The sequence below is a fragment of the Pseudoliparis swirei genome, chromosome 3 (assembly GCF_029220125.1).
Source record: "Pseudoliparis swirei isolate HS2019 ecotype Mariana Trench chromosome 3, NWPU_hadal_v1, whole genome shotgun sequence".
NCBI lineage: Eukaryota > Metazoa > Chordata > Actinopteri > Perciformes > Liparidae > Pseudoliparis > Pseudoliparis swirei.
The window spans coordinates 16829786-16853222 of record NC_079390.1 but is presented as its reverse complement, the minus strand read 5'-3'; the positions used below and the strand labels follow the sequence as shown (position 1 = coordinate 16853222).

At 40.5% G+C, this 23437-nt stretch overlaps 1 protein-coding gene across 3 annotated transcripts; it reads right to left on the bottom strand.

Annotated features, from left to right (window-relative positions):
- Positions 1-7265: 7265 nt before the first annotated feature.
- Positions 7266-16787, bottom strand: smfn (small fragment nuclease). 3 transcript variants are annotated; one of them, XM_056441338.1, is made up of 8 exons: positions 16396-16482; positions 15387-15470; positions 15226-15303; positions 13885-13924; positions 10246-10353; positions 10045-10153; positions 9699-9752; positions 7266-9081 (listed from the first exon to the last, which is right to left on the bottom strand). In XM_056441338.1, exons 1-8 carry the CDS (start codon positions 16402-16404, stop codon positions 8970-8972), a joined length of 594 nt encoding a protein of 197 aa, XP_056297313.1. In that variant the 5' UTR covers positions 16405-16482; the 3' UTR covers positions 7266-8969. The 3 variants fall into 3 exon arrangements, with proteins under 3 accessions (XP_056297313.1, XP_056297322.1, XP_056297306.1); XM_056441347.1 differs by lacking the exon at positions 16396-16482 and adding an exon at positions 16274-16362; XM_056441331.1 differs by lacking the exons at positions 13885-13924; positions 16396-16482 and adding an exon at positions 16504-16787 and having other exon boundaries at positions 10246-10357.
- Positions 16788-23437: the final 6650 nt, after the last annotated feature.

The window sequence follows — 23437 nt, the reverse complement described above, 5'->3', positions numbered from 1 at the left end:
GAAACAACATCCGTTTTTCAAAATAAGATGTCAACAAATCATACACTAGCATATACAAGTAAACAATTAACTGATTTTGAATCTTTATAGATCGTTTCTGAGATTTAGCTTAAATTATGCTAACATTAAAACGTTTTACTGTACCAAGGAAGAGTTTATAAAAATAAAACTCAGACTGTATGATAACAAATTCCTGTTTAAAAAAATCGGTCATTTCTTTCATGTTTGAAGTGCTTTATATATGTTTTTCCTCATAATGCCCGGCATTGACTGATGCAGCTGTGTTTAGGACAATCCAGATTTCCATTATCCTGGGAATCAGACATATTTACTGTCCCAATTTGGGGATATTTCAAATTAAATGTCCTAAATGTTTAAAGAAATCGGTCATTTCTTTCATGTTTGAAGTGCTTTATATATGTTTTTCCCCATAATGCCCGGCATTGACTGATGCAGCTGTATTCAGGGCAATCCAGACATCCATTATCCTGGGAATCAGATATATTTACTGTCCCAATTTGGAGATATTTCAAATTAAATGTCCAAAATGTTTAGAGGAATCGGTCATTTCTTTTATGTTTAAAGAAATCGGTCATTTCCTTCATGTTTGAAGTGCTTTATCTATGTTTTTCCCCATAATGCCCGGCATTGACTGATGCAGCTGTGTTCAGGACAATCCAGACATCCATTATCCTGGGAATCAGACATATTTACTGTCCCAATTTGGAGATATTTCAAATTAAAAGTCCAAAATGTTTAGAGAAATCGGTCATTTCTTTCATGTTTGAAGTGCTTTATCTATGTTTTTCCCCATAATGCCCGGCATTGACTGATGCAGCTGTGTTCAGGACAATCCAGACTTCCATTATCCTGGGAATCAGACATATTTACGATCCCAATTTGGGGATATTTCAAATTAAAAGTCCTAAATGTTTAAAGAAATCGGTAATTTATTTCATGTTTGAAGTGCTTTATATATGTTTTTCCCCATAATGCCCGGCATTGACTGATGCAGCTGTATTCAGGACAATCCAGACATCCATTATCCTGGGAATCAGACATATTTACTGTCCCAATTTGGAGATATTTCAAATTAAAAGTCCAAAATGTTTAGAGGAATCGGTCATTTCTTTTATGTTTAAAGAAATCGGTCATTTCTTTCATGTTTGAAGTGCTTTATCTATGTTTTTCCCCATAATGCCCGGCATTGACTAATGCAGCTGTGTTTATGACAATCCAGACTTCCATTATCCTGGGAATCAGACATATTTACTGTTCCAATTTGGAGATATTTCAAATTAAAAGTCCAAAATGTTTAGAGAAATCGGTCATTTCTTTCATGTTTGAAGTGCTTTATCTATGTTTTTCCTCATAACCCCAGGAAATGACTGAGGCAGATGTGTTCAGGACGTTGTTTTTTATTCCACTAATCGTGCAAAAATTAGGGACACAGACAGCAGTTCCAGTTGGAATTTGTTGCTTCCTGAAGTGTTTGTGTGTTCATTCCGACGCACTGGCTGTGGAACCAGCGGGACATTTAATTTGAAATGTCTCCAAATTGGGACAGTAAATATGTCTGATTCCCAGGATAATGGATGTCTGGATTGTCCTGAACACAGCTGCATCAGTCAATGCCTGGCATTATGGGGAAAAACATAAATAAAGCACTTCAAACATGAAAGAAATGACTGATTTCTCTAAACATTTTGGACTTTTAATTTGAAATATCTCCAAATTGGGACAGTAAATGTCTGATTCCCAGGATAATGGAAGTCCGGATTATCCTGAACACAGCTGCATCAGTCAATGCCGGGCATTATGGGGAAAAACATAGATAAAGCACTTCAAACATGAAAGAAATGACCGATTTCTTTAAACATAAAAGAAATGACCGATTTCTCTAAACATTTTGGACATTTAATTTGAGATATCTCCCAATTGCGACAGTAAATATATCTGATTCCCAGGATAATGGAAGTCTGGATTGTCCTGAATACAGCTGCATCAGTCAATGCCGGGCATTATGGGCAGGGCTCCAGACTAACTTTTTTTACTAGGAGCACAGTGGCCCCTAACTTAAAATTTTAGGGGCGCAAGCAGAAAATTTAGGGGCGCACACAGGGTTTTTCCTGGGTCAAAATGGGTCTTCGGTGCTACCCAAAAAAAATGTTTGCGCGCTATGCGCGCACCGTCTATTCGTGCAGGTCGAGCTGTTGAGTGAGTGATCAGCAGCTGGCCGCTCGGTCCATTCACGCACCTCACAGTTGTGTATTGATCAGACAAGAAGACACGCTTATCAACTCCAGTGTTTCCCCTACCATTAGAACAGGGTGAAATCTCCACCCGCCACTCTGTAATTTTCATCCTTTTTTTGCCTTAGGCGCTCGGAAAGCGGCTTAGGCGCGCGCCCAAATTTTCTCTGCAGGAAAAACCCTGACACACTATAAATCGACTTGCAAAGTTTTCCCATCATTTTTACTGTATTACTGATAAATAATTTGACAATATACAATCTTATGCCTGTTTGCCTTCACGAACTGCAAAACATTCACAACAGAGAACTCTTCAGAAGTTACTGTATTGAGTTCAAACATATTTTAAGGGAAAACATACCGTGAGCATGTGCATGTTGCACTTCGATGTGGCCAATCAAAACATTTGTTGGTTTCTAGAGATGCACCGATCAGGTTTTTGGTGCCGATCACCGATCACTGAAATCAGTATCTGCCGATCACCGATAATACCGATCACCGATCACTGAAATCAGTATCTGCCGATCCGATAATACCGATCACCGATCACGGTGTTGATTGAAGCATTCTATTTATTGTGTAGCATTATTGCTATGAGGACTATGAGGAAATACATATATAAAGCAACTCAAACATTAAAGAAATTACCGATTTCTTTAAACATTTCGGACTTTTACTTTGAAAAATATCCTAATTGATACATTAAAATTGTTTGATTGCTATTGTAGGGGATTTCAGATATGTATGGAACACATCTGCATCATTCATTTCCTGGAACTCTTGGGGAAATCTATATACAGGACTTTTCTTAACATACAAAAGACTGACTAATTTTTATAAACTCTTCCTTGGTCCAGTAAAAATGTTTGAATGTTAGCATAATTTAAGCTAAATCTCAGAAACGATTTATAAAGATACATCAGTTCATTGTTTACTTTTATATGTTCGTATATGATTTGTCGACATCTTATTTTGATAAACGGATGTTGTTTCACGTGGTTCTTTCCGCTAACTTTGCAAAACCGGATGTTGTCACTTAAATCCTTCCGCTAACTTTATCAAAATCCTCGCGCGCTCCCGATGGAATGTGTTTAGCGTGAGCATCAGTCTCTAGGGGCTCAGACATGTGAGAGTCGGCTGAGTTGACCCAGTGATTCAACTCGGGGGACGGGGACGCCGCTCGGTGGTGAGGATCCCCTCGTGGACCTCTCACTCTGCGGCCCTCGCCCTCGTTGCGTCTCCGCTGCGGTGCGCCTCTTTTCACACATTAGCCCCCCCCCCCCCCCGCTCTCACACACAGGCCAGCCTTCTGCTTCGGTTTTCGTCTCCTTTCTTCTTCTTCTGGAGTTAATGTCGGTTAGCAAACCAGTCATTCAGGCATTACCGCTAACTATAGTGGGCTGAAGTGTAGAACAAGTTTGTCAGCAACAAAAATATTTAATCACAAAAAAAAGAAATCTGCTAATTTACTGGTCGCGCATGCGCGAGTTGATGAAAAATGTACTCGCACTGTGTCTAATTTTAGGCGCAAAATGCGATGTTGTTTCTTTCCGCTAACTTTGTAAAACCGGATGTTGTGTCACGTGAATCCTGCCGCTAACTTTATCAAAACCCTTGCGCGCTCCCGATCGAAGAGAGAGGGCGAGTGCAATCACTGGCACCGACAACTCAATGGCAACTCACTGGCAACTCACTGGCACCTCACTGGCACCTCAGTGGCAAGTCTGTGGCAAGTGCCGCTCGGTGCCAGTACTCAGCGACAACTCACTGGCACCTCACTGGCACCTCAGTGGCACCTCAGTGGCAAGTCTGTGGCAAGTGCCACAGACTTGCATAGATAATGTATTTTTTTAGACTTACTTACAATATGCAATACGATATTGCTGTACAATACTGCTGTACTATATTGAATATTGTTTTGCTACTACTACGTTTCACTTCGTAATATATAACACTTATATACCATGATATGTATAATGTACCTGCCTTTCTTTAATAATAAAAAATATATAATTAATTTTTTTACCATGTCATACTGTTATACCTCCATGAAATTCTCCTTTGAGGAGATGCCACTGTTAGTCTAAAGTTTAAGCACTGGCACTCAGTGACACTTGCCGGCACTTGCCAGCACTTGCCAGCAGTTGCCAGCAGATGCCACTACTAGTCAAAAAGTGCCACTACTAGTTAAAAAGTGCCACTACTAGTCAAAAAGTGCCAGCGGACGGAGGGTCGGCCAGGCGCGTCTGAGGCATGTCTGCGCATTGACGAGTCTGCGACGACTCAGTGACAAGCTTCACTGAAGTGCCCAGACAGCGGAATAAATCACTTTCATGATCACAGAATGGAGGAGCTGCGGTTTAGCTAGATAGATAGATAGCTAAAATAGCTAGATACACAGATGGATATATATATATATATTGTCTTTTTGTAGACACTTACTTACAATATGCAATAAGATAGTGCTATACATTACTGCTGTACTGTATTTAATATTGTTTTGCTACTACTACGTTTCACTTCGTAACCTATTACACTTATATACCATGATATTGTAACGTCTCGGACGTTATGGCACTGATGACACGGAGACGGGACGACGTTATTAATCCTCCCTTTATTAGGCATCCACCAACATAGACAGCGTGCTCCTCTCAGTTTAGCAGCTCGAATGTCAACAACAACGGTTCCCGTCAACCACCCTTAACTTCCGTTTTCCGACAGGTTAACCCCGCCTCCCCTCTACTCCGCCAATCACAGGCACGCCCCCTCGACCAGCACGCACGGTGCCACACTGTGATTGACAGCCACTTCACAGGGTCGCTACAAAATGTATAATGTACCCGCCTTTCTTTAATAATAATTGTAAAAAAAGAGATATATATATATAATTTATTGTTTTACCATGTCATACTGTTATACCGCCATGAAATTCTACTTTGAGGAGATGCCACTGTTAGTCTAAAGTGTAAGCACTGGCACTCAGTGACACTTGCCGGCACTTGCCAGCAGTTGCCAGCAGTTGCCAGCAGATGCCACTACTAGTCAAAAAGTGCCACTACTAGTTAAAAAGTGCCACTACTAGTTAAAAAGTGCCACTACTAGTCAAAAAGTGCCAGCAGACGGAGGGTCGGCCGCAGTGACGAGTCTGCGACGATTTAGTGACAAGCTTCACTGAAGTGCCCGGACAGCGGAAGAAATCACTTTCATGATCACAGAATGGAGGAGCTGCGGTTTAGCTAGATTGATAGATAGATAGATAGCTAAAATAGCTAGATACACAGATGGATATATATATATATATATATATATATAATTAGTGTCTTTTTGTAGACACTTACTTACAATATGCGATAGTGCTGTACATTACTGCTGTACTATATTTAATATTGTTTTGCTTCTACTACGTTTCACTTCGTAATATATTGTAGCGACCCTGTGAAGTGGCTGTCAATCAGTGTGGTACCGTGCGTGCTGGTCGAGGGGGCGTGCCTGTGATTGGCGGAGTAGAGGGGAGGCGGGGTTAACCTGTCGGAAAACGGGAGTTAAGGGTGGTTGACGGGAACCGTTGTTGTTGACGTTCGACCTGCAAAGGTAAGAGGAACACGCTGTATGTGTTGGTGGATGCCCAATAAAGGGAGGATTAATAACGTCGTCCCATCTCCGTGTCATCAGTGCCATAACGTCCGAGACGTTACAATATCATGGTAGCCTATATAAGTGTAATAGATTACGAAGTGAAACGTAGTAGTAGCAAAACAATATTAAATATAGTACAGCAGTAATGTACAGCACTATCTTATTGCATATTGTAAGTAAGTGTCTACAAAAAGACACTAATTAATATATATATATATATATTAATTAGTGTCTTTTTTATATATATATATACAGGACTGTCTCAGAAAATTAGAATATTGTGATGAAGTTCTTTATTTTCTGTAATGCAATTAAAAAACAAAAATGTCATGCATTCTGGATTCATTACAAATCAACTGAAATATTGCAAGCCTTTTATTCTGATTTATTGCTGATTATGGCTTACAGCTTAAGAAAACTCAAATATCCTATCTCTAAATATTAGAATATCATGAAAAAGTATACTAGTAGGGTATTAAACAAATCACTTGAATTGTCTAATTAACTCAAACACCTGCAAGGGTTTCCTGAGCCTTGACAAACACTCAGCTGTTATAAATCTTTTTTTTACTTGGTCTGAGGAAATATTAAAATGTTATGAGATAGGATTTTAGAGTTTTCTTAAGCTGTAAGCCATAATCAGCAATATTAAAAGAATAAAAGGCTTGCAATATTTCAGTTGATTTGTAATGAATCCAGAATGCATGACATTTTTGTTTTTTTAATTGCATTACAGAAAATAAAGAACTTTATCACAATATTCAAATTTTCTGAGACAGTCCTGTATATACACACACATCCATCTGTGTATCTAGCTATTTTAGCTATCTATCTATCGAGCTAGCTAAACCGCAGCTCCTCCATTTTGTGATCATGAAAGTGATTTATTCCGCTGTCCGGGCACTTCAGTGAAGCTTGTCACTGAGTCGTCGCAGACTCGTCAATGCGCAGACATGCCTCAGACGCGCCTGGCCGACCCTCCGTCCGCTGGCACTTTTTGACTAGTAGTGGCACTTTTTAACTAGTAGTGGCACTTTTTAACTAGTAGTGGCATCTGCTGGCAACTGCTGGCAAGTGCCGGCAAGTGCCACTGAGTAGCTGTGGCAACTACTGGCAAGTGCCACTGAGTGCCAGCGTCGCTAGGGGGATCTCGCCCCTACTGCGATCGAATGCGTTTACCGTGAACATCAGTCTATAGGTGCACAGAAATTTAAGTGTCGGCTGAGTTGACCAAGGAGATCCGAGTGTCGGCTGAGTTGACCGCAGTACCAGGGCCGGAGTGGGGCCACTTTTCAGCCCGGGAATCTCAGGCTCAAGACCAGCCCACTTTTTTCATGGTAGGCTATAGTGGAAATTGGATAAATGAAGCAACAGTTCAGCTCTTACTATCCTGTAGTTCTTTTATTAATACCATGGTCCAACAAATAATGTAACGGTTAAATACAACAATAATAATCCACTTAAGATGAGAAGTTAACAAAAAATATGCACAACATTAAAAAAGGCAGAAGGGCGTAGCAGGGGTGTCAGACTCAGATTAGGCAGTAGGCCAGATTTGTTGGAGTGAGACCTCATGGGGGCCGTCATTGTCATGGTCATTATCATTTTTCTGCATGAGTATTATATAGTGGTGATTTACTCCTTTACTACACCCACTTCTGAGCAAACAATGCATATTGGTTCATCAAGTACTGTCCTGCTCTTTCTTAGAATATATAACTTTTGTCTTATCTGCTGCTCCGAAGCTACAAAGAAAAATTAAGAGTGATATTACTGCATACTTCAATATCAATATCAATAGTATATATCAATATTTGCATAATATTTGCAAAGTCTATGGATCGCCATATTTTGGGTGATATAAAAAGGCTAATATTTTAATTCAATTTAATATTTTGCTTGGGAATAGGTTGACAACGCTCCAATGATATTAATCAAGGCTACGTTAGCCGAATAGTTATGTTGCTAATCATTAGGCCTTTGTCTCTCTTTACCAGTTGCCACTTGTGTTTGTCCTCTTGAAAATAAATCTGTAAGCTTGGCACATTTGGCAGCATCCTCCCCCAATGCCTTTCTTTTTTTCAACCTGGCTTCTTCAGCCCCTCCTGACCTCTTCCTCCCGTCCATCCTCCCTGACGCGTATCGTTGCGGTCGGGCCGGCCCAGCTATCCGTAGCTAAGAAAACTTTTTGGAAAAGACGGCTAAGGACCGAACCAACTCTATTTTGGAGGGGTGAAGTTCTCCTCTCCCAAATTGAGTTGGTTGGGTTCCATAATGGACTGAACCAACTCTATTATTTGGGAGGGGTGAACTTCCTCGCATGGTACAACCCATGCAGAGGCTGCGGTGTCAGAATGCTGAACGTGTGTAGCCCACTTTAAGAGAAGATGGACTAACGTGACAAATGTCAACAGATAAAATTCTCGACCGGCCCAGAAGTGAAGCGGCCCACCGGGAACTCTCCCGATTCTCCCGATTACCCACCCCGGGCCTGATCCCTACTATTCATTATTACCCTCTTTTCATTTCATGGAGTGAGCACCATTTGATGTTTGTTGTTCTCACTGTGTTGTACACTGTACCTGAATACCATGTGTACCAAGACATACAACTGAAAATGACTGTATGAAAAGATATATTGTTATGTTGTTGAAAACTAAATAAAAAATGAGTAAATAAAAAAAAAAGAAGAGTAGATTTCAGTTTTATGTTTTCATTCAAACTGAACGCTTAGGGCTGCATTTTCACCGTTTAGGCTCCCAACAGACATCTCCAGCCAAGAATAACTAAAACGTGGATTTTCTGAAAGAATACATTGCTTCCATGATTTGATTAACCCATTTTTCAGTTTCATGTAATTTTAATGAAAACCTGACACATTCACAACTTCTATATATGAATCTTACTTCCCTTGATGAAACTTCTACATTTAACTCATGGCTAATACTTTAACAAAGGATCATTGGGAGGCTAGATATAAATTAAAATCAATGAAAACAGGCATATAAATTGAATTGAATGGGAACATTTCTTTCTTAACATAAGGGGGAAAAAACACTGAATGTTCCATAGCCTCTTTCAAAAGTCGCGGTTTTCCACAATCTTGGGCTTCTTCTCCTCTGAGGCTTTAAAGACGTTGGCTCTGTAGTACTGCAGCTCTTTAATGCTCTCCTGGATGTCATTCAAGGCTCTGAGGAAGAAACCACAGTTTGACATTTATTATTGAATTATTTATATTCCTTTGAATCTTAGAAGTAAGCTGAAAGGATAATTCTGATACATTGGAACTTAATTTTACAAGTTTTGATACCAGATATGTTCTTTATCCTTACCAGCTTAATTGCTGAAATCTTATCGCATGACAATATCACTAAAAACAAGTCAGCTGTGGCGAAAAACATAACAAGACACGTTTTAAACGAAGCCACAGTATATTACAACTGATATTAAAGAGGTAAAATAAGTTCAACGAGAAAATTGTATCACATTTTTACCGGCCTACTTCCTGCTTCAGCTTTTAACTGTACTTTCTCAAATTGACTTTCATTATGACCTTCAAAGAAAATGGTTGAGATTATCTGGATAAAATGATAGTTTGCTTCCAACCTCTCCAGTTGTCCTGACTGATTGTGTTTGCCCTGTCTGACTTGGTTGTAGTGAAGTGCTCAAAGATCTCAGCAGTCACTTTGGTGAGTAGTTTATCATAATTGACAGCAACAAAGGCCAAAGCTGTAAAAGTAAAACAGCAGTAGAAAAAACCCCACAATGGTCCTTGATATGATGATATTGTGTTATTTTATTGTTTACCTGTGGGCTGCTTTCTTGTGAGGCACCATTTTGTATTCCTCAGGAAACCACCGTCTGAAAACATTATTAGAACAAAAAATAGTCACATTTACCTTGAATGAGAGTACTATCATTAATTTCTTCTAATGTACTGAGAGACACAAACACTGAGTTACAAAAGCTACTCAGCATTGAAATATTAAAACTGGGCCTTTGACTTGCAAACTAATGAATGGAAGATTATTAGGGGGGGTTGCGTCAATAACAAGGATTTAATGAGAGGTGCTGTCCCCTGTACTTGAGAAAATGGTGAAAGACTAATGTGAAAAATATACAAACTTTTGGAAATAGCCACACAAATACTGACCTGCAAAGCTCCTTAATGGTGCTAACATCAACGATTCTGTAGTGAAGGTGATGCATAAACTGTGGCATGTGCTTGTCCAGGAACCTCTTGTCCGCATGCACAGAGTTACCTGTAGGAAGGGGCATAATAGGACATCACTGTAGGACCCAACATAGTTGAGTAAAATCACAATTCTGCAGCTAATGTTAAAAAGTAACTCACCGGCGAGGGGACACGGTCCAGGTGGGGTGTGCTGTCTGACAAAGGACAGGAACTCATACTCAGCTTGTTCCAGGGTGATTTTACTGTCCTTTACAGCCTGCGTAAGTCCTGACTGAGACAAGAGTAACACACATTACACGCATACATCACTGAATACTTTAACAGATACAATCTGTAAAACACTTGCTAGCACTTTCTTGTCTGCCTTTGCTGGCACACTGAAGGAAGGAAAAAGAAATGTACACTATTATTGATCCCAAAGTGGGGAAATTCCTCTTCATTTGACCCATCTTTAGTTATTAAGGAGCTGCAGTGAAACATTCAGTATCTTGCTCTAGGACACTTCAACATACAACTATGGGGAGAGCGGGGAATTGAACCGGGTACGTTGAGCTACAATCGACCCCTATGGTAGCAGGGCTCCAGACTAACTTTTTTTACTAGGAGCACAGTGGCCCCTAACTTAAAATGTTAGGGGCGCAAGCAGAAAATTTAGGGGCGCACACAGGGTTTTTCCTGGGTCAAAATGGGTCTTCGGTACTCCCCAAAAAAATTGTTTAAGGCTGTGCGCACCGTCTATTCGTGCAGGTCGAGCTATTGAGTGAGTGATCAGCAGCTGGCCGCTCTGTCCATTCACGCACCTCACTGTTGTGTATTGATCAGACAAGAAGACACGCTTATCAACTCCAGTGTTTCTACCATTATAACAGGGTGAAATCTCCACCCGCCACTCTGTAATTTTCGTCTACCCCCGTCAACAATTCTCGGCTCGCGTGACAGAGCGTTGCGCGCACCGACATCGAAGTTCTGCCGTGATGCGCGCACACAGGTGAGCACACACTCACCACCCCCACCCATTGATTGAATGCATTCATAGAAAGCAGTTTCTTTTAGGAAACGGAATCAAAATAAATATTACTATGCAGCACGTTCTCTTTTCAATACCATCTAGGGTTTGATGATGTTATGATTAGAGATGCACCGATCAGGTTTTGGTGCCGATCACCGATCACTGAAATCAGTATCTGCCGATCACCGATAATACCGATCACCGAGTCGATTGAAGCATTCTATTTATTGTGTAGCATTATTGCCTAGGACTATGAGGAAATACATATATAAAGCAACTCAAACATTAAAGAAATTACAGATTTCTTTAAACATTTAGGACTTTACTTTGAAAATGTCCTAATTGATACATTAAAATTGTTTGATTGCTATTGTAGGATTTCAGATATGTATGGAACACATCTGCATTATTCATTTCCTGGAACTCTTGGGTAATCTATATACAGGACTTTTCTTAACATACAAAAGTCTGACTAATTTTATAAACTCTTCCTTGGTCCAGTAAAAATGTTTTAATGTTAGCATAATTTAAGCTAAATCTCAGAAATGATCTATAAAGATACATCAGTTCATTGTTTACTTTTATATGTTCGTGTATGATTTGTCGACATCTTATTTTGATAAACGGATGTTGTTTCACGTGGTTCTTTCCGCTAACTTTGCAAAACCGGATGTTGTCACTTAGATCCTTCCGCTAACTTTATCAAAATCCTCGCGCGCTCCCGATCGAATGCGTTTACCGTGAGCGACAGTGTATAGGGGCTCAGACATGTGAGAGTCGGCTGAGTTGACCCAAAGATTCAACTCGGGGGACGGGGACGCCGCTCGGTGGTGAGGATCCCCTCGTGGACCTCTCACTCTGCGGCCCTCGCCCTCGTTGTGTCTCTGCGGCCCCCCCCCCCCCGCTCTCACACACAGGCCAGCCTTCTGCTTCGGTTTTCGTCTCCTTTCTTCTTCTTCTGGAGTTAATGTCGGTTAGCAAACCAGTCATTCAGGCATTACCGCTAACTATAGTGGGCTGAAGTGTAGAACAAGTTTGTCAGCAACAAAAATATTTCATAACAAAAAAAAGAAATCTGCTAATTTACTGGTCGCGCATGCGCGAGTTGATGAACAATTTACTCGCACTGTGTCTAATTTTAGGCGCAAAATGCGACCATTTGGTCGCAGTCTGGAGCCCTGGGTAGCATAGCTTGTTGCATTACTGTCACTTGTGAATCATTAGAATAGTTTGAACACATTTCCACGAGGGGAGATTGATGTGTACAAATATTGACAGTACATTATGAAACAGACGGTCTAGATCAGGAGTGTCAAACTCATTTTCTCTATGGGCCACATCAGCATCATGGCTGCCCTCAAAGGGCCGGTTGTAACTAACACGGTATAATTCTAACTACTCCAAAATATATTGTTAAATAACTGTCATTGCATTTTTTTATTGTGTATTTAAGTGTACTGATATAAATGTATATGCAAATGTATTTAATTATTTGTTTTAACCCACATTACTTTATCAAAGATCAAACAACATTATTACATTAACTTTGTTCAAATCTTTTTTGTCACAGTTGAGACAGGTCTGGGGTAGTGGTTCTCTATTGGTCTGGGGCAGTGGTTCTCCACTGGTCTGGGGTAGTGGTTCTCCACTGGTCTGGGACAGTGGTTCTTCACTGGTCTGCAGCAGTGGTTTTCGGTCTGACTCGTGGTTCTCCACTGGTCTGGCTGTGGGACACATCTATCACCCCTGAATAACAAGCTGAGACCAAAATCGAGAAACATTTTCAACTTCTCAAATATATTTAAAGAAAAGATGGTGCAGTTTGAACCTGAGAGTTCAGAGTATCACAGTATGCACAACAAAACTAGTTAGTAAAATTCCCTTTTAAGTGAATCTTAACGACACAAGGTAATACAACATACATTACTATTCAGTAACGTCAAACCTTAAAAAAATACTAAACGTTATCTGCCACGAGAAGCCACGCCCTCTCTTTTCTTAAAAAAGGCATCATAATTATTTCATGCTGTCGCGGGCCACATAAAATGGCGTGGCGGGCCGGATGTGGCCCGCGGGCTGCGAGTTTGACACATGTGGTCTAGATAGTTAATAGGAAACACTGAAGGCTATAAGGTGGCAATGACAAATTATTAGATTCAAGCGAGATGAACTATAGGAGTTGCGTGGAATGAGTGAGTTCGAGACAGGATCTAAAAAAAATACACCTTCCAACACAGCGTACCTTGTTTTAAAAAATCCACACAAACAAAATGAACTGCGTCTTGAATTTAGTTACTTGCTGCATTAAACTGCCAACCTGAATATGGTGTTTCTTCGCCATCTACTCATTGCATCAGTGACGTGCTGTGAGGTTCATGGTTGGTGAGGCACTGACTCCTTTAGTGTCAGATTTACAAATATATAAACCCAAAAGGGTAGCTTATTCAATTGGCTACTGGTTATTTCTATCTCATCAGCATTCTTCACACAACACACACGCGCATGGTACATATTACAGAAACGTAAATTCGGGTGTACCACTCCGTTTGAAAAGAGCGAGTTAGCTTCTGTCCCGTAGTTTGAAGCAAACATTTTAGCTCCGGCGTTGGTCTAGCTGTGTTAATCACGTCCACTTTTGACTGAAAGTCCAGTTTTGAGAAATTTGTAAGCTTAGATATATAATTATAATAATAATAATAACTTTATTTTTATAAAATCCTCTTTCATTTTGGCAGTCTGACGTAGCAAAATACAAAAACATACGGCTCGCAGCAGTGCACTTGACTCGCCTGGCACCTCTGCGTAGAAGAACAGCAGCAACAAGCATACCTGCAAACTCATGAGGGGTGAAAAAGGTGACAACGGGGGGGGGGGGGGGGTGCAGGTGACTTTCTTTTTTTTGGTCACCACACCACATCCACATTGTTTGAAGTCTCAAAGCTTTTAGAACCACAACTACAGTCATTTTATTGTTCTGACCACAAATCTAAATAATGATAATAAACAGTTTAAGAACAAAAGTTCCTCCGCTCTGACTCAGCCCTATTATATAGTGATAGTAATAACAAATATACATTGTCATTATATATAATATGGTTAAAGTCACTCATGAACCAACTTCCTTTTTTTTTTGCCTGAACAGTCCTCATGGACTTTTCCCTGAATCTGTTCTGTCTCTACCTGTTTGTCACGATACTCATATTATAACTTATATACATATTACATACCTGCCATAAATATCATGATACCCGATACCAGAATTCAATACAATACCATAAAAACAATATGGTAGCATAAATACGAGACTGGTATATTTATCTATAATAGTAATAAATAAAACATCTGTATGGTTCACTTTTTACCAACTTTTTCAACACTTAACAAATGACTAATATTAGTATTAATACAGCCAGATATGAATGAAACTACATGGTTCCATCATAGCATTGATTATACACTATGAGGCCGTTAGTCTCTGACCAGATGATACAGAGTTCATCAGGATGAGCAGCTGTAGAGTTACACAACTTTACAGACTGAAACATTTCACTTCTGGCATCTTTTTATCTTCAGTGCGGCAGAGTATTATCTGCCTCACACTGTGCCTTTTCACTGCTGTTTTATTTTCCATCAGCAAAACTAAATATGTCACTTATGGTGTGTTCACACCGGACACGTCGAAATTTCGACGCGCGTCGAGATTACATGCAAAGTCAATGCACAGCTGCGTAGAAGCTGCATATTTTCCAGCGAGCAGCGCGTCAGACGCGTTTGAAGCAGCACGAACAGAGCGTTTGCCGCGGGGCGAACAGACGCAGCTCGTCGACGCGCGAGTTGGAATTTCCCAACTCCAGCAGCAAAAACGCGTGAGTCATAGTTGCAGCTCAGTCCCCTAAAAAGTGGAAGTACTCTGCGGTCGCGACGCGTCTGGTCTGAACACACTTTTTTTCGATGCGCGTTGAGACTGCCTCACCTGCCTCCCCTGACCGCACGTCCCTGCATTGCATGGTCAAATGATTTCCAGACATATGTTACACTGTCAAGCAACTGCGAAATGGGTACAATTCTGTGCAAAAATAATGATTTTTCATTGTTATTCTTCCAAGCCTATGACCAAAAATAAAGCTTACCTTTCCATGATGCTCTTTACACCACTCAGACATTCCTTCAAGAAGCTTATTTGGCTGGTTGATGATCAAGTTGGGACCCTGCCGACAGATAACAGATGAGTTTCATTAACATGAGAGGCAGAAGAGAAGCCGCAGTCTAATTGTGTTTATGTTTATATTACCTCAGCTAAAATGTTAAGGTCAGAGTCTGTGATAATGCAGGCCATCTCAATGATCTGGTCCTTCTCAATGTCCAGCCCTGTCATCTAAAATACACACACAAAGACTTAGTTCTCAAAGACAGATCTGTAACATGCATCCGATCCTCAACAGCAGCATTGCTTTATGTCACATCCACATCAACTACCAGAGACCTTTAAAACATTGTAACATGAATAGTATTTTGCAGCAGTATGCCTGCATCTACCATTTGTTACATGCAAGTAACATACTCATGTAATCATAAACTTAACTATTCAGAGATTTTCAGGAGTAAGCATGAAAAACAATTAAACAATCAAAAGCGTTATCATATTCCTTGTGGATGCATTTTCTAACCACCACGACTTGAACTCTGAGCCTGCTATCACATAACAGACACCTAATGTGACATGTTGATGAGGATTGACGTCTGCAAGTAAAAAGGTCAACTAGACTTGCTGTCGTTATCTTAAAAGGGGTTTCAATCATCCACGAGGGGGTACATTCTGAGTGGTTATTCACATAACTATAGCCGTACAATTCTACAAACAAGTGTACGCGTCAGTATTTATAAGCAGATGTTTTGATTTTAAAGAGACCTGTTGCAGCAACCACTGTTTCCAGCAGGTATTTTGTGTTCGCCATGCATCATTAACGGCGTGTTGCGACAAACTGCAGTGAACAAAAGCATTTACGTTTTGGAAAAGCATTCTGTAGCCGTACTGAAATCAGGCAGCAAGCTTTGGCCCGCTCGTGAACGTGTAGAAGTGCTTCCAATATAGGGGTTACATTGCCATTTAAGTAACGTTAGCATGAGCGGGAAAGACAGGACGCTAATTCAAAACTAATTTGCGTAAACGCGTCTTACCGGCGGTAGTAGTGAAGTTCCATAATTAAGAGTTTACACGTGAGGGCTATCCCTCACGGTATCCATTAGCTAGTCCCCAGATGACGTGACTTAGCACATTGCAACGTTACACTGATACTCACCAGAAGCATCGGTCTGCGGCTGGTTAGCTTACGTTAGCAAACTTACCAACACAACTTTTAACGTTAAGTTATCTACACAGATACTATCCGTTTAGCCCTAGAACTTGCCTCGAGGTCCACCCAAACCATCCTCTGAGACATGGCGATGGACGACATGTGTATTTGTCTAGACATCTGAATGTCAGCTCTTGAACCGAGTCTGGAAGTGAATGGGTTTATTTCACGGCTAAACGGTACACATTTGGAAAAAACTCCACTGCAGTATGAATGAAAGGCCGCCTTGCTGTGCGGAAGGGAACGCAGTCTCCGTCTCCAGAGAACATCCAAAATAATAAGACCACATGCCGAAGTTTGCGAGCACGATGGCATCCTAGGCCGGCTTCCGATCTCAACTGTCGTAAATAACGCCCATTAGAAAGTGTATGGACAGAGCCAGGCTGCGGTCGAACAGTAAAATAAATTATGTCTAATTCGAACCAATTTTTATTGACTACAATGGAAAACTTCATGAGGTTAAGGGAAGATGTGAATATAATTAAAAAGTAAAAATTTTAACTTAAATAGAAAAAGTAAAATGTTATAACATAAGATAAAAAACTTAAATAAATATTAAGTGTACAATAAGTAATAATAACCTCATATTAATGAAGTAATATTGTGCTCGATATTGTGCGTAATATTGGCAACGATATTAAAAGTAATATATTTAAACGATGATACAAAAATAAGAAGCTAGACCATGCTTTCAATTACCCACAGCCTTAAAATAGTGACCACACCACCAGTGTTTCATGCTCTGAAGTTTGTATTATTAGGGTCCTCGTCGACTTCGTCGTAGAGGAACCTATTGTTTTTCAAAGGATTATTATCCTTTGTCGTGTTCAAACGTGGTCTGGCCGCACACCGTATGCCCCAGCAGACTGAAATTCCACATGCACAAGCAGACTGGCGAACATTTTTAGATTATTGAGTTTTCTTATTAGTGTATAAAAAATTTCTCTCTAGCGCCCCCTAGAGCGTTTGTACCCACGGTTTTTTTCGCCAATGACGGATTGACTTGAAATTTTGCATACAGGTCCGCTTGGACCTGCTCTACAAAAAATACTGTTATGACCTATAAGCTCCGCCTACTTAGATTTTCCGCCATTTTTAATTTAGTAAAAAACTGTTTTTGTGCACTTTTTTTCAAAACGCTTTTTCCGATTCATACCAAAATTTCTGAGGTCCATTATTGGTTCAATTTAAAGGAATGATATTCAGGAATTGTTGATATCTTATTGCGTTCAGAGGATATGGACCAATGAACATGCAAGGGGTGTGGCCTAATATATAAAGACACCTAACTTCCAAATCACTTTGACTATCTTCACCAAATTGGTGGCCTATGTCCACAAGGACGCCCTTAACCTACCTTAATTTTTTCATAACATTTGAACATTAGGGGGCGCTACAATCAATCCCTCAAAATATGCCTTTTTGGCCTTTTTTCATGTTTTTAGGGATTGTAAAACAGTTAACTCCTCCTAGAGCTTAAACCCGATTGATTCCAAACTTGGGCAGTATGGTCTTGAGACCTTTATCTTGAAAAATCTTTGAAGGATTTCAAAAATATTATACTATGTGCGTTTGCCGGACCGGCAAATAAACGCCATTCGCCATGAAAATGTACGTTGTTATAACTCGGCCATACATTGTCTAATCTGCTCCATATATCTCATACGTCATGACATAATGACCCTGAACAGATCCATATGCTAATTTTGTATTATGGTATTAGCACCAACTAGTGGCAACAGGAAGTTACAGTTTTTCTACTTTTATACCCTTCTCCTCAAACATTATTCAGATCCCTCTCAAAATATAGCAGAATAGACGTAAGACCTTGATAATGCTTCCCTGTGAAGGTCGTAATGACACGTTGAAGTTTGGCGAGTCGTAGCATCAGCAAACTTTGATCCTTCGCCGTGAAGAAATAAACAATGTAACATACTTGAAACGTGACTAAACTTGGCACACACATTTAAAGTAAAATATGTAGTTACCTGATAATTTGAATGCTTCGGAATGACAATATGGCTCAATAGCGCCCCCTAGACTGTATTTTATGTTTAAAAGGCTACGTTATTTGCCCCCGATGACCGATTACCTTGAAATTCATCATACATGTCCGCTTAGATCTGTTCTAAAGAAAATTACATTATAACCATTAGCTCCGCCCACTTAGATTTTCCACCATTTTGAATTAAAAAAACTAGGGCTGTCAATCGATTTAAAAAAATTAACTAATTAATCGCACATTTTGAAATTCATTAATTGCGATTAATCACGATTAAAAGTTTTTTTCTTCTTCTAAAGACTAAATCTTCTAAATGAACGAGTAGTCACTTCAGACAGCGTGTATTTTAGACACTTGTTTAATTGTATTCTTTTTTAAAGACAAAACTTCACACAGAGCTGTGTTTTCAAAGAGGCTCCTACATATAAAGTTTCAGCGAGGTATTTAATATCGTGGATGATAAATTGTTTCTTCAGTGAAACATACAGATTAGTAAAAAAAGGATATTAGAGACCGCATTGGTCCTGTCATCTTTAACATTGAACAGCAGCAGAACCAGTGGCCTTGGTAAACTGACAAATATGTCATGTTAACCCTCTGGAGGCTGGGCTCATTTTCTCGATTTTACAAAACAATGTAAATTCACCTTTTAAAGTCTTTTGCATGTGACACATCCCAGTGTTTCCCCACCATTCTATCAGGGTGAGGCCCCGCCCCCCTGTCATGTTCTCTATCGCGCCAGATTACAGCAGAAGTAATCTACGGTTCTTTCCTTAAAGACGTCTTTGTTCTTTTATTAAACTAAACGTCTGTTGTTGGTCGTCTCTACAGCAGCATGTCATTCTGTCTCGACGTGTCGGTCACTCTTCTCGGCTCTCCGTCTCGCGCGCCGCAGAGCGCCATGCCGGCGTGTCTGCGCGCGCATCGAGCGGAGCAACAACAAAAAGTCCCCTGCACCTTCCGCCCCGCGTCACCGACACGTCGCCCTCTGCTTCTCTGTGAATATCGAGGAGCAGACGGGAGGAAGGAGGCGGACTGCCGCGGCTTGACACTCAGAGGAGTGCAACAACTTCAACGACACCGGAAGTAAACAAAGTTGCGTTAATTGCGTTAAAATATTTTAGTGCGTTAATCGCGGCCAAATTAATCGCATAGATTAACGGGTTAACGCTGACAGCCCTATAAAAAACACATTATTTTCAACTCCTCCAAAACGATAGTGGCGATTCATACATGACTTGTTGTGGTTCATTATTGTTTCAATCCAATCAAAAATCTTTAAAAGATTGTTGATATCTCAAAGTGTCTCAGAGAATATGAACCAATGAACATCTAAGGGGTGTGGCCTGATATTTAAAGACACCTAACTTCCAAATCCCTTGGCCAATCCTCACCAAATTAATCGACTATGTTCAAATGACATCTCTTAACCCTTGTGTTGCCTTAGGGTCATTTTGACCCGAATCAATATTACACCCTCCCCCCGCCTTTGGGTCATTTTGACCCGATTCAATGTTTCACCCTCCTGTTACCTTTATATTTACTAACATATTTTACCCTTTGGGTTCAATTTGACACCAGCAATTAAAACCTCCAGAAAATTATTAGAATTAATATTGTTTTCCAAGTTTAAGTGTGAGGCACTTTATGTTTGTTTGTTGACTACCGAAAGAACACCGACATTAAACATTGAATGGGGTCAAATTAATCCTAAAGCGGGGGGAGGGTGTAATATTGATTCGGGTCAAAATGACCCTAAGGCAACACAAGGGTTAAAGTACTCTAATTTGTTCATAATATTTGAACATTAGGGGCGCTACAATTAATCCCTCAATATATGCCTTTTTTTGCATTATTTTCTCACGTTTTGGGGGGTTGTTAAACAGTTAACTCCTCCTAGAGCTTAAACCCGATTCATTCCAAACTAGGCCAGTTTAGTCTTGAGACCTTTGTCTTGAGAAATCTTTGAAAGATTTAAAAAATATTAAAGTTTGTGCGTTCTCCAGACCGGCAAAGAAACACCATTCGGCCATACAATCTGCTTCATATTCCTTGTATGTCATAACATACTGACCCTGAAGACATCCATATGCTAATTTTAAATTCTAGTCATCATGCCACTGAGCGGCCAAAGCAAATCAGCCTGAAAAGCATCACATTCACATGTAATTTACATGACAAGGTCTAGACTTCACGTAGATACACATGACACATGTTCAAATTGTCACAGCGCCCCCTACTGGCTACACTGGACTCATTCGAATCTACTCCAAACTTCTCATGCTTCATAGAATTCACGGCCTGAGGATATCAACAAGCCTTTTTTCACTGGGACAAACGGTAAAACGCCCGAACGTCGGGCCTGCGTTCTCGGCCAAGGGGGTCGGCGTCCGGCCAGCCCCCCCGACGTGCGAAGCAGGAACGAGGACCCGTTCATCGCTGCTTGCAGCTTTAATTAATTATGTATTTTTTAAATAACAAATGGTTATTTCCCAACAAGTGGCACACATGGAGTTTAGTTGAATTTAATCGTGTTTGTTTATATTTAATCAATTTGATGTGTTTGCAAATTGGTTTTAACAAGTTACTAATTAATGTGTGCTTTTGGAGTTTTAATGAAGGCTTTTACATCTTCCAAAACATTTTTTATGTACAACAAATCAACATCAAAAGATTCAGGTCCTAATAAACAATGTTTAAAGAGGAACTTCACTTTCGGATGTTATCTCCTAGATGGAACCATCTTTCAATGTAATTGTTGTATTATTAATGGCTTGTGGTCCAAGGCTGTTTGAATAGTCAAAAAATTACCTCCTAATAATGTCTATTCCTAACCACTTTTCCTTGACCTTTGTGGAAAACGTCACAGGGTTAAGTAAATATGGAGAATTCATGAGGAGTTAGGAAAAGACAGCGACGGTGTTAAGAAAATCCGGGCGTTTATCAAGCATGCGTTCTTGTCAGTGCTTAGCCGTTTATCCATATGCGTTCTTGGTACTTATCTGTACTTAATAGCCGTTTCTCAATTCCAAGTACACTGAATACAGACTTGTCTTCTTTTGGAGTCTGGACTTGGGAGTTTGGTCTTGGGAGTCCAGACTCCGAAGGACGGGAGGACGGGAGGACAGTCTTTCTGCGATTGGAACAGCAGCTTTCTTGATGACGTCACCACATCAGCTGTTCTTGCTCATGAGTTTACTCCAATTATTCACTGTACATTATTTTTTACAGTCAAACAAAATATGACATCCCTGCTTTTTTGATTATCCTTTAAATATAATTGTATATATATATATATATTTATATACACACAATTCAAAATAAAATAATCATACACATATAATAGTCTACAGTATATATTGTGTAAAAAATAAAAACATATATATTGTTTGTAATATTTAGATTATATATAAATATGTATATATTTAATAAATAGGTTATATACATATATATTAGTGCTGTGAAAAATAACGCGTTAACTCAGTTAATCCAATTACAGGTTTAACTAGTTTTTTTTTAAAAACGCATTTAACGCATGCGCAGAATGAGCTTCCAATCCGTCTGTTGTTGGTCGTCGGGACGAAAAAAAAGTCACTTGCAAAATGAGCTTCCAATACACCACTTCAATCTGAACTCTGTCCGCTCTTATGCAGACGGTCTGTTCATCGGTAATGATCCTTCCGCAGGTTCACCTACGGAAACCTTGTTACGACTTTTACTTCCTGTAGATCAGGGGTCTCAACACGTCGATCGCGACCTGCCAGTCGATCACGGCGTAGTGTTGGTAGATCGCATGACATTAAAGAGATTGGCCCGCCCCCTGACATGTTCTCTAGAGCAGGGGTCCCCAAACCCCGGGCCGCGGCCCGGTACCGGTCCGCGGCTTGGTTGGAACCGGGCCGCGGAAAAAAAGTGAATAAATAAAGTTGTAATTTTTTTTTTTTTTAATCAGTCGGAAAAATATTTTATTTTGAAAAAGGACCGGATCCACCCATGTGTAGGTCTGAGCCGCGTTCAGGAGTCTTAAAGTTCGGGTTTATCGGTGCAGGCGAGTCTCACGCGCCGAACCCTCTGCTGGCGGCACAGTGCCAAAGAATCTTCAAACAGATTCAACCTGCTCAATGAATTCTGTCACTTCAGGGAAATGACAACTGTTTTCAAGTTGGCCGATAAAGTCGCTGCTGCAGGGCGAGTGAACAGCGGAACATTCTACATGTTTCAGACGTTGACCGGGTGGAAGAGGCTTTTAAAAGAGTTTGAGCGGTACTCCAACCACAAAAGACCCGACTGCAAAAGAATAGACCTGCAACCCATTTGTAAACAAACCCACCCGGTGAATCGAGCCCGTCCGAGCAAGAACAAAATGTGCTGGAGATGCAAATGACGGTGGCCTGAAGGGACATTTCACACAACAACTCTGCCGGTGTTCTAATGACAGCGACCAGAACTCGGTGAGGAGCAGCGGACCAAACACAGGTCTGTGTCGCCGTCTCCATTAGCGGCTCGTTGCAGGTAAACAAGCGCACGGCTCACACTAATTCGGCGTAATGATGAGTTGTAGTTTTGGCACTTTATGCCCTTCGTATAATTGTATGACGTCATATGTATTACGTCATTTATATTGCCGGTCCGTGGAAATTATTTCTGACACGGAACCGGTCCGTGGCTCAAAAAAGGTTGGGGACCACTGCTCTAGAGCACGTCTTTGTTCTTTTATTAAACTGAACGTCTGTTGTTGATCGTATCTCCACAGCAGCATGTCATTTCTGTCTCTTCGCGTTGCGTTAACACTTATCGATCTCCGTCTCGCGCGCCACAGAGCTCCGTGCGCGCGCATCGGGACCGAGCAAAAAAAAAGTCACTTGTCAATCTGTCCCCGTGTCCGGGCCGGTGAGGTTTCAGCTTTGCAGCGGTGTCCCCGCCGTCCCTTTCATCACGCCCAGTTCATGAAGAAAACCCACACAGTCAGTTTGCCTCAGCAACTGC

What these genes read in the sequence shown, in the direction of transcription:
- smfn (XM_056441331.1), bottom strand. Translation starts at nt 16,764, where the DNA reads ATGCCATCGTGCTCGCAAACTTCGGCATGTGGTCTTATTATTTTGGAT. An exon ending in TGGACCGTGTCCCCTCGCCG is followed by an intron (nt 10,154 to 10,245) that starts GTGAGTTACTTT and finishes CCCTTCCTACAG; the next exon opens with GTAACTCTGTGCATGCGGAC. An exon ending in CACAAGAAAGCAGCCCACAG is followed by an intron (nt 9,082 to 9,698) that starts GTAAACAATAAA and finishes TTTCTTCCTCAG; the next exon opens with AGCCTTGAATGACATCCAGG.